The 14,266-nt window shown below is 38.3% G+C and overlaps 1 protein-coding gene across 1 annotated transcript in view; it reads right to left on the reverse strand.

Moving 5' to 3' along the window:
- Nucleotides 1–8,634, reverse strand: part of SLC9A4 (solute carrier family 9 member A4) — an 83,615-nt gene extending 74,981 nt beyond the window's left edge. The window contains exon 1 of the mRNA XM_043997013.1: nt 7,733–8,634. Within this exon, the coding sequence (XP_043852948.1) occupies nt 7,733–8,012 (280 nt within the window). The 5' untranslated portion in view covers nt 8,013–8,634. The remainder of the gene's footprint in view (nt 1–7,732) is intronic.
- Between the last annotated feature and the right edge of the window lie 5,632 nt (nt 8,635–14,266).

A 14,266-nucleotide genomic window follows, 5' to 3' on the forward strand; every position in this document is an offset into this window, starting at 1 on the left:
AGTATCATCATCATAAAGATAGCAATTAAATCCGAGGGAGTTGATGAGATTCCCAAGTCTAGAAGTGAGAAGACCCAGGATAGAGCCCTGAGGCACATCTATGGTTAGAGGGCATGGTGTGGAGGAGGGGCCAGCAAAGGATATAGTGAAGAAGGGAAGAGAGCCTTCAGGAGGAGAGAAGAGGTATAAATGACATCTATTTACTTGATTTGAGGAAGGTGAGAACGCTAAAAATCAAAAGGGCTTAGGAAAACCTCTCATAGAAAGATATACCTGAGATGGACCTTGAAGTAAAATAAGGATTCTAAGAGGCAAGGGCAAAAAGGAAGTGCATTCCAGGCATGATGGAACAGCCTCACAGAGAGTCACAGAAGCAAGAGGAGGAACAACATGTTCAGGAAATGGCAAATAAGCTAGCTTAACTAGGAAGCATATGGTGTATGCTAGTTATAGAGCCCTGGGCAGGTGACTTAATGTCTCAGCACCCCAGGAAACTAAGACCTGAAATGACTTGGTAGAAAGAGTGAGTTCTTTATTAGGAATTCCTAACACCATTGAAATCATAGGTCTGTTTAAATCATGAAGTGCTTTAAAATTCAAGATGATAATAGGGAGACATTGATAGTTCTTGAATGGGGAGGAGCACAGAAATATATAATAAATAGGGAGAATCAACAAGATTTGACAAATGATAAGTTATAAGGGTGAGAGAGAGGGAAGAGTTGAGGATGACATTGAGGTGACAATAAAAATAGGGAAGTTTGGAAGAGGGGTAGGTTAAAGGAGGGATATAATGTGTTCTGTTTTGAACATGATGAGTTTGAGATACCTACACAACAAAGAAGTGGTGTCCAACATGTAGTTGGAGATGTAACACTGGAACTCAGGATAGAGACTAGGACTGGATACATACTGGAAGTCACAGATCATTGAACTCATGAAAGGTTAAAAGAGCATTGTAAAGAGAAAGGCTGTAAGGACAATACATTATGGAAGATAGGACACTGGATTTAGAGTGAGGAAAACCTGTATTCAAATTCTGCCTCCAAAAAAACCAAACCCAACAAAACAAAGCCAAATTCTGCCTCAAACACTAGCAGTATGACCCTAACAAAGTCACTTAACCTCTTTGTGCTTCAGTTTTAGAAAAAATTAATTATCAGAGTGGATTTGAGAGCAGAGAGACAAGAGGTAGGAAGATCTGTAAGTAGGTTAGTGCAATAGTCCAAGTGAGAAGTAGTGAGAATTGTCCTGGGGTGGTGGCAGTGGGAGTGGAAAGGAGGGATTGGATGTAAAAGATAAGCTAAATAAATCCTTGATAATAGTTCTTATCCCCTAAGCACTTCGCCTGTTCTCAAATGGAAGAGTGACAACTTCTAGCATGATTTGTTACCCCATGAAGGAGTCCAGGTCTTTAGTATATATAATGAATTGTTCAGAAGATATCCTCATCTTCACCAGCTGTTTCATCCTCTACAGACAATAATAGCTAGGTGGTATAGTGGATGGAGTCAGGAAGACTCCCTCTTCATGAGTTCAAATCTGGCCTCAGACTCTTACTAACTATATGACCCCTGGGCAAGTCACTTAACCCTGTTTGCCTCAGTTCCTCATCTGTAAAATGAGCTGGATAAGGAAATGGCAAACCATCCCAGTATTCTTGCCAAAAAAACAAAACAAAAATCACACACACACACACACAAAACCCACCCCCAAATGAGGTCATGAAATGTTGAATACAATTTAAATGATCAAAAAATAACAACAAAACCTGTTTTTCTCAGTTTCCTCAATTGTAAAATGGGGATAATATTCATCACAGGCTTATTATGAGGACCAAATGAGATAATATTTGTAAAGTGTTTGGCACAGTGTTTGGCACATAGTAGATGCCAAACAAATGCTTATTCTCTTCCCTTCCTCTTATCCTAAGGGCAGGGCTTGATTAGGTATAGATAACAAGTTATTGGTCAATTTTGTGGAGAGGCCCTTGATGTGAGTGGGATAGAAGTGGAATTTTCAGCTTAGTTACAAGGTCAGTAATTACAAAGTGTTTACAATTACAAAGATAGATTTGAGAATCATCATCATAAAGATGGCAATTAAATCCAAGGGAGTGGATGTGATCCCCAAGTCACTTTCCCCAAATTTTTAACAAGATTGAGAAACATTTGGATTTTCCTCTAATTACTTTGAGCTGAGCTCCATATTCTCATAGATCCTCGGGCTATAAGGGGCCTCAGAGATCAATCTACTCTACTTATCTATAAGGTCCATGCTGTAGGATCTGGTTATAAGTTTCAGGTCAAAACATCTAATCAGAGTTGTCCTGAGGTATGGAAGATGACCCCATATATCAATAGGAAGGGGGGAAAGAATCACAGAATTATATAATTTGAGGGTCAGAAAGGATCTCAGTTGTCATCTAGTACAACCCAATGAAAGGTTCGTAACATGAAGTCCATTAACTTGTTTTTAAAAAAAATATATATATATGCATACATATATATATTTTAAATAACTGTATTTCAGTACAATTTCCTTTGTAATTCTGTTGTATTTTATGTGTTTAAAAACATTATTTTTCTGAGAAGAGAGCAAAAGGTCTCACCAGTTAGCCAAAAGGATCTACAACACAGGAAAAGTTAAGGACCTCTGCTAATGATATCCCCATTACAACAATAGAATGATCAGTGCATTCAATAGATAATTGGATTAGATGGCCCCTAAAATCTAATTCTAAAGTTTGAGACTGTATGCATCTCTCCATGATCCAACTACCACCACTATTAGTCTGTAAATGCCTGGATAATGGAGAATGTAAGTTCCCTGAAGATTACGACTGTCTCATTTTTTCCCTTTGTTACCCTAGTGTCCAACACAGTACACTGGTACATAGCATATAATAAGTAACTGTTAACTGACCCCACTCCCTCCCAGCTTTCCTATATATAACCATCTCCTTCCACTGCTTTCTTGTCTCCATTCAATCTATACTTTCTGGTCCCAGTAATGTCATTATTTGTTTTGCCTAGATTCACATGGTCCTGCTTCCAATAATAAAGATCCCAGCATAAGGTCCAAAGTAAATCCCTTTTATGCTAAATTCTGCCATGTAGAAGAGAGGTCTGTAGTATGGCTACAAAGCCATTAATGGATCACTATAACCCCCCCCCCCCAATGCTGACAACATGCCATATAATACCATCTGCTATATGTCACCACAGGGAAAAGACACTAAATTACTTCCTTTTAAAAAAGTATCCCCTTAAAAAATTATTCCCTTGATACACACATTGTAGAGGTCATGCCTTTGTGTTGTATGTCCAATTCTGACTACATTTTTGCAGGTCTAGAGTTTCTATGAAAAGCTCAGCAGTCAAGCATCAGACCTGTACGAATCTTAAAAGGTACCGGGCAACCGTCAATGAGCTGAAACAACGCAACATGGGTAATTAAATTAAACATCTGGCTTGCTCTCATTTGCTTTTCTTGGTAAAATTTAAATGTGGGATTTTAGACTACAGATTTTTCCTGCAATTAATTTGACAGTGACATTAAAAAAAAAAAGTGGGGGAGGAAGCTGCAGAGAGGGAAAAAAAGGAATTCAATCGAAAATATAATGAACATATTGTGAATTACTGCCCATCATATCCTAGGTCTGAGATGGATGGGGGAGGGGGAAAGGAGGAAAGGGCAAATCCCAACCACTGGATACAGTCTAATTACAAATGCCAAGAAAGTAAATATTTCAATAAGCACAAATAATATGGCCCAACAGGGTAAGAAAAGGGCTACTCTTTCATGTTTTCTCAATAGTATTTCACATACTAATATAGTGGAAATTTTATTTTCATGCTCATTTCAGAGATGATGAAGCAAAACTTCAGAGAAGCTAAATCCCCTTAACTTCAGAGAAGTTAAATAACTTATCTACCACCACATAACTAGGAAGTGTTACAGCCAGGAACTGAACTGGTGTCTGTCAACTTCAGGCCTCATATTCTTTCTGTAATAGGATGCTGCCTCTCTTCCATTTAGCCCAATGATTCAACAAATATGCTTATAATTCTGTAATCTTAAGATGTGTGGTGGCTAGGTGGACCAGAGCACAAAGTGAAGGACCTGGAATTAGGAACATTCAACTTCCTGAGTTCAAATGTGGCATCAGACACTTACTAGTTGTGTAACCCTGGGCAAGTCACTTAACTCTGTTTGCTTCAGTTTCCTTCTCTCTCAAAAGATCTGGAGAAGGAAATGGCAAACCACTCCAATATTTCTGTTCAGAAAACCCAAAATGAGGTCACTAAGAATCAGACACGACTTCAAAATGACTGAGCAACAAATATTAAAATGTAATAGACATGAGCTACTTAGATTGAAAATTCAAAAAGGAGAGTTAGTAATTAACTTGTTCTGTAGAGTATCATGCCTAGGAGTAAACTTCCTTTAATTCTTTTGGATGGAGAGAATGATTAAGAGAAACAATGACTACTGTCATTGATATAGTGCTTTAAGGTTTGCAAAGTGATTTGCACATATTACATCATTTTGATCCTCACCACAGTAGATAGATAGATAGATAGATGATAGATAGATAGATAGATAGATAGATAGATAGATAGATAGATAGATAGATAGATAGATAGATAGATAGAGAAGGAAACTGAGCCTGATAAAATGTCTTAGGCAGGACTTCAACCCTAATGTGAAGCCAAGCATTCTAGGCAGTGTGAATTTGCAGTGTTTAAAGTCATCATTTTCCTTTTTTTTTCAGAAATAAAAGTTGACTAAATTAATTTAACACAATAAAAATGAATGTTCCTTTTTGTTTAGTTATTTCAATTGTGTTCGACTTTTTGTGAAAGCATAATTTTAATTGCCTAACCTTTCCCTAAAAGCTTGGCATCCCTTCACTCCTGTGGGTCTCAGTTTCTACAGCCATAAAATAAGGAAGTCTTCTTTATTTTAAAGACCATTTAGCTGTGAAATCCAGTGATTCTATGCTATTGACACATCACAGATCTAATAAAGAGAATTAAGGAAGCTGTCATTAAGAAGCTCCAATTTGCAATTTTATTCCTATGTACCAGTTGTAATTAGTATTCACATCATTCCTCAGAGCTACAAATTATGAATCAAGATAAGGTACAACCATGATGAAGTACAAAATTTCTGCCCTGACATGCTTCTTAATAATATATTTCTGTTTTTGTTTCTGAACAGAATATGTAAATGTACATATACTGTCTCCAAATAGCTGCTGGGTAATGATGGAAGTAGATCATAACAGAGGAACTTATGATACACCTAAGTTTTAAAATTATGTCAGGTTTTCTAATGGAATAAAGTTACCTAAAAATGAAAACCAGCATTTTAGTATTTCTTTTTTTTCTTTTCTTTTCTTTTTTTTCTTTTTTTTTTGCAGGCAACAGGGCTTAAGTGACTTGCCCAGGATCACACAGCTAGTAAGTGTCAAGTGTCTGAGGCCGGATCTGAACCTCAGGTACTCCTGAATCCAGGGCCGGTGCTTAACCAGAACACCAGCATTTTAGACTGAATATCTACAACAGTGTTTCAGAACATGAAGCAAAATCTTCCTGGTGATTTGTGTTCAGCAAAGAGGCCTAGATTCCCACAATTCTTGTTCATTCTCCATTCTTTAGGGATCCCAAAGCATCAGAAGAAATAAATTATCCTTGTAATATATAAGATAGACATCTCTACAATCACTAACAATGGATAGATATTGACAAAGTTGCCTCCCACAATGGCAACAAAATATGTTTGAGAGCCAGGTTTCCTTAACAATACTCCGTTCCAATATTTCTAATATTTAAATCCACCAGTGAAGAAAGAACTAGCTATGACTGAGTGAGCCCACTGCATGGCATATGCTTCAAGGAGGTCAATGATAAAAAGAAAGGTCCCATAGACAACAAAATAGTTATAGCAGCATGTCTTACAGAAGCTAAGCAATGTAGATGCCCATTGATTGGGGGAATGGCTGAACAAATGATGTATATGGTACTATATGGTAAGAAATATGATGAAGACAGAGAAACATGGGAAGATGTCTATGAATTCATACAAAGTAAAGTAGGCAGAACTGGGAAAACAATATACCAATGACTACAACAATGTAAAATGAAAGAACAACAGGAAAATGGTAGATAGAATGATTTCAAATTATAAGGATAAAGTTTCTTTCCCAAGAAGAAATTTTAGAATGTACCTCCTTCCCTTTGCTGAAATGGGAGACTATTATGCAATTAATATAGGACTTGGTTACTCTTTTGGTTAATTTCACAGAACTGTTCTTTTCGTCCTCTTTTTAATCCTTTGTTTTGAGGGGTAGTTCTCTGGGAGGGCAAGGGTTATGGGTTTATTTGAAAATATAGGTTACATATTTTTTTAAAGATAACAATAAAAATTATATAAAGAATTGACCAGAGGAAAGAAATAAAGAGAAATCATTGCCAAGTCATTTTGTCCACAAGCTTAGTGAGGAGATCTACAAAGTAGGAAATCATAATTGAAGCAAATGGTGATTCAGAAGGTTGAGATATCTGGATATTTACCTTCATTCCTCACTTTCCTTCATATGTGTTCATATAGTGGTACACTAGCAAGAGCACTGTCTCTCAAGTCAAAGGATATAGGTCCACATTCCATTTATTACACTTAAGACATCTATGACTTTGGGCAAATCAGTTATCTTTCTTGGGCCTCAGTGTCCTCATGGAGGTTTTCTCTACTGTAAATCTATACCCCTAAGTACCTTTTAGGGTTATTTAAACCCTAGCTTCTGAAACTGTGGGTTGCAACCCCATATGGGATCATGTAACTGAATGTGGGGATCATGTAACTGAATGTGAAAAATTAGGCAACAGTATATGTATACCTATTTTATATACCTGTATTGGCAAAGTTGCATAAAAATTTTTCAAGCAAAAAGGGGTCGCAAGCGGAAAAAGTTTAAGAAGCCTTGATTTAAACCCCTTGACACAACATATCAGTATAGATATTCTCATAGAGGCTTCCTCCAATAGAATTTAGGCCTCAAGCCCAGATTGGCTTTCTTTCATAAAAAGAAAGCAGAGACCAACTGTGCCCATGAATTTACTTCCTTTTTTGCTTAGCATTGAACGAATAATTTAGAGATTAACATCCTATAGTCTCTGAAGAAAAAAAAACCCCAAACCTCTGATATTCAAGTGATATGTAAGTTGCCTTTTAAAAAGAATTCTTCCTGCAGATAAATAGCGGCTGCTGACACCATCTGAAGTTATTGATGCCCATGAGAGAAGAGGGCTTTATACAAGTCGAGTTGGACCCTGACTTACGTTTTTGACATGAAGCAAGCACGCTGTGACATCTGACTGGTGCTGCTCACACTCATCATTAGAGAACCTGAGATTTTTTCCCCATGGAAAATAATAAATCACATGGCATCATCCCCAGACTAGGAAGGAAGCAGCCACCCCAGAAGCTAAAATAGCCGTCTGTGCAAAAGTGGGCTCGCCAGTACCAGAGCATGATTCAGAAGTGCTAATGTTTCTCTTTTGAATGTTTGAGTCCTCTGGAGGAGTTTATACAATTTCCTCTTATCTTAGTTGAGAAGAACAGAATTTCAGAAAATATAAAGACACTCACAAACAGGCATGCACAGCGTGAGGAGGTGTGCATGCATATACACACAGACATATGCCACAACATGCTTTTTACCCACCTATTTTTGCAAGAGATGCAAGAAGTATCCAAAGGGTCACTTCATAGGGAATTTGCACATAATCATAATCCAGAGAAAAAACAGGCAGCCTCTCATCCTGCTCAGAGCTAGCAGTGGCAGCAGCAGCAGCAAAGCGAGCTTTAGGTTCAGAGTGAGAAGTGGAGTTGCTAGATACATTCACATCACAGGCAGCACCAGGAAACTTGAAGACCACCAGCAGCATCAGCAGCAACAGTAACCATTTCCAAGCATTAGGAGGCACAAAGAGAGGAGAAGCCATGGTGCGAGCTTCAGCCTCCCACCTATGTCCCTGTCTGCTTCAGTATGCAGCCCTGCACGGGGCTCCTATGATCTCCCAGGAAGCCACTGCATGCACCTTTGCCACAGGTAGCTCCCCTCCTGAGGCCAGCCTCAGAGGTCATCCCCAGCAGTGAGCTGTCATGTCAGCAAGTTCCCAGTGCTGGTGTTTTCAGACCTTCTTTTATCCTGTGGGTCAAAGGCAGGTATGGGGTAGACTGAGTGAAATCCAGGTAAGACTCTTCGGCAGTTTCAGTTTGGCCATAATCTGAAGTGGAACTGTAGGGGGAAATAAGCAGTCACTTCTCTCAAACCTGATGCCAAGCTTCACAGAATAAGGCTTCTCCTTTATGTGGGGAAACTAAGGAGGATGCAAAGCCCATTCCAGATCCAACTGAAGTGCCTTCTACAAAGAAAAAAAATGCACCCTCTCCTCTTGACTCAGAGCCCAGAGAACGTCGTGTTGTGTTTTGTTTTGTCTTTCAGGTACTCCCCTCCTTCTTTTCTCCTCCCCCTGCTCCTTCATTTATTCTGTATGGCCAAGAGAGCAGGTAGCTTCTGAACCATTCTAAATTAAGCGCACTCCTTTGACTTCTGTAATGAAATGCTTCCCCCACGCGTGCCCTCCAGAGCTTACACTGGTGGCACCTAGTGGGCAACCACTACAACTACATCTTTACATCACTCTACCTGGGCCATTTTATTGGTGAGAAATCAGCCAAGTACTATGCTACCTACTGTACACAAGAAGAAAACACAATGCCTACTCTCAAGGAGCCTACACAGTCATAAAGGAGAGGAATGAGTGCTGTCTAGAATGTCAGAAAACTGCATTTTAATCCATCCTTTACCAGATGAATGACCCTAGTCAAGTTACTTCCCCTTTTAATATCTTAAAATGAAAGGAGTGGATTAAATCTCTAAAGTCATTTCAAGATCTAAAATTCTATGATTCTATGAGTTTATATGACTCCATAAAAATAAATACAACTCAATTTAACAGTTATTAAGCACCTACTATATGCAGGGCACTGATTCTTTTTTACTTACAGGTGCTATAGGCCAGGGCTTGAATGTTCTCATAGAAAGCAATCTTATCAACCTTGGCCATAGATGCTGCTAACTCAGTGTTAGGCTCTAAAGATACAGAACCAAAATAAAAGAGTCCCTGCCTTCAAGGAGCTTACATTCCACTAAATAGAATCAAGTATATACAAATCAGAAAAGTAATCAGAGGTCAGGTAACTGAAAGAATGTTGTTTTTTAGTAGCTAGAAGAGACTGAAGGATTATGAAGGATAAAAGGGTAACTCCAAAGTTTCCAAGTTGTTGTTTTGTGTGTGTGTCTCTTCTAATAATCTTTCAGTTTCATGTTCATCTAGTAAAAACTACACTTCCCAATAGTCCTTGCTACCAGTACAGAGTTATTGTAGCATAAGAGGGAAATTTGAGCTAGTAATGCCTTCCTAAGTTAATGGGAGTTAAGTGGGCTTCCTAAAATTCAGTCTGAAAGTAGGGTCTGAAGGAAAAAAGGGATATAGTGTGGTGGAGAAGAGGGGGAGAACAGTCTATCAGTCTTTTTAACAAATATTTACTGAGCACCAAGTATGTTCAAAGAATTATGCTGAGGTATTGAAGTTGTAAAGATAAATAAGATATAATGCCTGCCCTCAAGAAGGGATTTTTATGTGTGAAGGAGAAGTAGGAAAGGGTATGACTCTTTTTTTGAATGAAGTAGAAATCAAGGATGATGAATAAGGGCTGTTAGAGAAGGTGGGTGGTATTTATAGTAGTCTTTAAAGTATAAGCAAACCTTAAAAATTCTCACACTACAATTGAAACCCATGTTAAAGCTCTATCCTTGGTGGCAAGGTGAGTGTTGGACTGGATAGGGAAGACTTGAGTTCAAATTCTACCTCATACATTGACTAGCTTTATGATCCTAAACAAATTGCTATAATAATAAATAAATAAAATAACTAGCACTTAAATGATACGTTAAGATTTACAAAGAACTTCACAACCTTTCATCCTAACAGCAACCCTAGGAGAGAAGTGCTATTATTATAAACATTTTTACAGAGGAGGAAATTGAGGCTGAGAGTAATGAAGTGATTCTAATGAAGTGTCTAAGGCTGCATTTTTTTTAAATTGTTTTGTTTTGTTTTTGGGGGGCAATGAGGGTTAAGTGACTTGCCCAAGGTAACACAACTAGTACATGTTAAGTGTCTGAGGCCAGATTTTAACTCAGGTATTCCTGAATCCAGGTCTTATGCTCTATCCACTGTGCCAAAATAAGACACTCTGTGCCTGTGCCTTATTTTCTTAGCTGCCAATTGGGGCAGAGTGTGTGGACTTCACGAGATGGATTCTAAGATTCTTTCTAGCCTTATATTTAAGATCTTATGATCTAGGTGAATATTTATATTAATATTTTAGAGAGAGAGAATAGAGAATGAATAAGTATTAGAGTGTACAACATACATATGTATATATAATATACATTCATTCATACATATATTCATATTTATGTGTGTATATATACATATACATGAAAAATGAACTAGATTTTACATATTTTTTATTTTCATCAAGACCTATGATTTCATCAATTTAGGAAATTTCCAGGTACCTTGTGCTAAAATTTGTTGTCTTACAGAGTTGTTTAAGGTAGCAAAAGGTTGAGTGACTTGCCCAGGGTGACAAAACTAGTATCAGGGGTAGAATTTGAACTCAGGTCTTCCTGACTATCTACTCACTACACCTTGTCTCATATTTGAAGTATATGTCTGTGCATGAGTGTGTATATCTACAGAGGACTGAAAGTAGAAATAAGAAATGTGGAAAAAAAAAGTTTATTACACTTTCAGCCAACAGAGACCAACTCAAATATCTGCAGATTTTGTCAGAGTTATCCAGATAATTGCCTCATTTGGTTAAAAGTCTCAGTTTCAATTGGCAGTGAAAATCTGAAAGTTCCTATGCCTGTCTCAGTCTTCTCACTAAGGAGTCCTTCTCTATTTTCCTCATTTGGAAGCCTTCCAGCACAAAAGGTGAGCCATAGCCTTGAAGGACTGGAATCTACCCAAGTGAATCACTAGCCATTTAAGTGATAGTCTTAAATCTACCCTCAGAGGAATAAAACAAGGATGGTGTGCTCTGTGATGGCATCACTGCCAACATAGCCTGCAACTGTACTCATCTGGAAACATGACTCTTTAGGGTTTTCTTATCCGTCTACTTCTAGATTCCTAGAAACTGGCTTTTAGGCATTCCACAATAGTTAATGCAAAGGGAACCCCAGAGAAAAAGTTAACCAACTAACAAATTCTTTGGCTGTATGTGGTCAACCAACAGTCCCATCTCTCCATGCTCACACATTAAAATGTTTTATTAAAAGTTGCCAGTGTTATGTTTCTTCCCATAGAGGGTGGAAGAGTTTGACTTTGGCTGGAGTCCCTTCACTCTAGCTTGCTCAGCCCTTTGGAGAGTGAATATCTGCTGCATGTCCTGCTATTCTGACAGGGCTCAAATTCTCTATTCTTTTTTTAGGAAAGGAACAGAGATACAGAATTGGTCCCAGGTTGTTCAGAAAAATGGCTTGCTTTCCAAGTTTGTAGCTACTAATTAAACTGGGATGGTCTTGAATCTCATCTTGGCACTTCCAAACCTTGAATTGAGGGCCCGCATCCTGAGCTGGAGGACACTCAAAAGTTTTGACCCGGCTTTGGGGACACAGACCTAGCCCTGGCCCTACCTCCCAAAGCCAGACATTCCCACAGCCTGTGACATATATGACTGACAAAGAAATTCTTGGAGCAGCTCAGAACTAGGAGGAAAAGGGAAAAAAGATTGTCCTATGAGGACAATCAAAACCTCTCCAAGCCTCTATTTCCTCTGCAATAATTTTAAAATTACATTTCTATTGTACTTTTACATATATTATCTCATTTGAACCCCACAATGGCCCAGCCAAATAGTACTGTAGGTATAATTATCCTCATTTCATAGATGAAGAAATTGAGGTGGTGAGAGGTAAACTGATTTGCCTAAGCTTGCATACCTAGTAAGTGTAAGAGGCAGGATTTGAGTAAAGGTCTTCCTGACTTTAACCATTAACTAGTGCTCTAACCATTAAGTCAAGCTGCCTCTCAAAATGGACTAGATAATCTTAAGGTTTCTTCCAAACATGACATTCCATGACTATGACCTGTGTCACTCACCCTTGACCAGGACTTTCAGGCTTGGTTGTTTTAGGTCACTTCTATTTTTAGATGTATCTTAGATTAGTTTAATCTTTCCACGTTCTCCAGGAGTCATGAGTTCTTAATTGCTATGGACTTCATTTCTGAGCCTTTCTCCCCAATTTTGGACTCAGCAAGGGCTCCCAAACCAACTCACATAATTTTCCTGTTGAAAATTAATGACCTCTTTGGACCTTCCATCACATTCCTTTTTCTGGTAAGAAATTGACAGAACTTAGATAATAGACACATCTTTAAAATAGTGACTATGTCATTCCTTTTTGTACACAACTACCAGGGCTACTCACTGCTCTCTGATTTCATACTAATGATGCTTTTCAAGTCTCCTGGCTTCTCTTCTTTCTTTTCTCCAAGAAAGTAGATTCTCTACAATCCAGTTTGACAAGAAAAAATATTTTTCACCCACAGCCATTCTGCCATTATTCCCACTATCAGGGAGGCTAGGTCTCACTCAGTACCATAGACCTCCTCGGAGAACTTCAGTGCCAATTGCAGGGCTCCTTGTGATCCCTGAAGATGTGAGCCTCTAGAAGATAAAATAATTTCTCTCTTTTCTGGCTTTCTCTTGAGCAGAGCTATAAAAGAGAAAAGAAAAGAAAATAAGATAGAAGAAAAGGGAAAGTAGGGGAAAGAAAAAGAAGGGAAAGGAAAGAAAAGAAAAGGAAGGAAAAGAAAAGAAGAAGACAGAAAAGGAGAGCAAAGGAGAGGAAAAGCAAGGAAAGGGAAGGAAAAAAAGAAAAAGGAAAAGAATAAGAAAGAAAGAAAGAAAGAAAGAAAGAAAGAAAGAAAGAAAGAAAGAAAGAAAGAAAAGAGGAGCAGAGAAAAGGAAAGGGAAAGCAAGGCAAGGGAGAAAGAAAGAAAAGATGAGAAAAGAAAGAAAAGAAACTTGAATTGTCTTTGATGAGGGGAAATAAGGAGGGGAAGGAATAAGCATTTATATAGTGCCCACCATGTGCCAGGCATTGTGCTAAATACTTTACAAAGTTTTCTCATATTATCCTCACAACAACCCTAGGAGGTAGGTGCTATTATTACCCTCATTTCACATTTGAGAAAGCTGAGGCAAACAGAGGTTGTGACTTACCCAGGTTCACACAGGTAGTAAACATCCAAGGCTAGATTTGAACTCAGATCTTCCTGACTCCAAGTCCAATGTTCTATACACTGCACCACCTAGTCAAGAACAACATCTTTGCCAAAGCAGTGAGGTGGTCCCTTGGATAGAGTACTCAACTTGGAATTAAGAGGATGTGAGTTCAAACCCTACCTCAGACATTTATTAGCTGTGTGAGTCTGAACAAGTCATTTTCCATACTCTAAGCCTCTGTTTCCTTATCTAATAAAATGGGGATAGTAATAGGACCTGCTTCCTAAGGTTGTTGTCATATGAGATAGTAAAACAAAGTGTAATAGAAATGCTGGCTATTATTGTTATCTCATAGTCATTATGAGAATCATATGAGGTAACATAAGTGAAGAACTTTGCAAACATTAAAGCTCTATATAAATGTTAACTATGATCAAAGTCCTGAGATAGAGAGAAATCTGGTCTTCTGATGGGAGGATCACCAGAGAGCAGGGTTTTCTACTCTGAGCTACTGTTCTTGGGAAGCCTGGGGAGCCTTGAGCCACACTATGGACTCAGATAACTTTTGAGAAACAACTCCAGTGGTACCTCCAAGCTCATTGGGTTATTAAATCAAAAAGACTCACATCCACAGAATCCCATTCACCCTGAAGTCCTTTGACACAGACTCCCAAACTGTTCAGCATAAGATCCTAGTGCAAAGTTTGGAGCAAGGGGTAAAGAGTCAACTAGTCTGCCCAGGAAGACTCTGGATACCAGAGAATTACATATTAAAAACAAAATCTTATAATTCTTCCATTGGTGAGCATTTATTTCATTCTCCTTTCCACATCCTGAAAAAATAAAAGATAAATAAAACCCTTGCAACAAGTGTGCATAGTTAAGA

This window comes from Dromiciops gliroides, chromosome 3 (genome assembly GCF_019393635.1).
Source record: "Dromiciops gliroides isolate mDroGli1 chromosome 3, mDroGli1.pri, whole genome shotgun sequence".
In the NCBI taxonomy this organism is placed as follows: domain Eukaryota; kingdom Metazoa; phylum Chordata; class Mammalia; order Microbiotheria; family Microbiotheriidae; genus Dromiciops; species Dromiciops gliroides.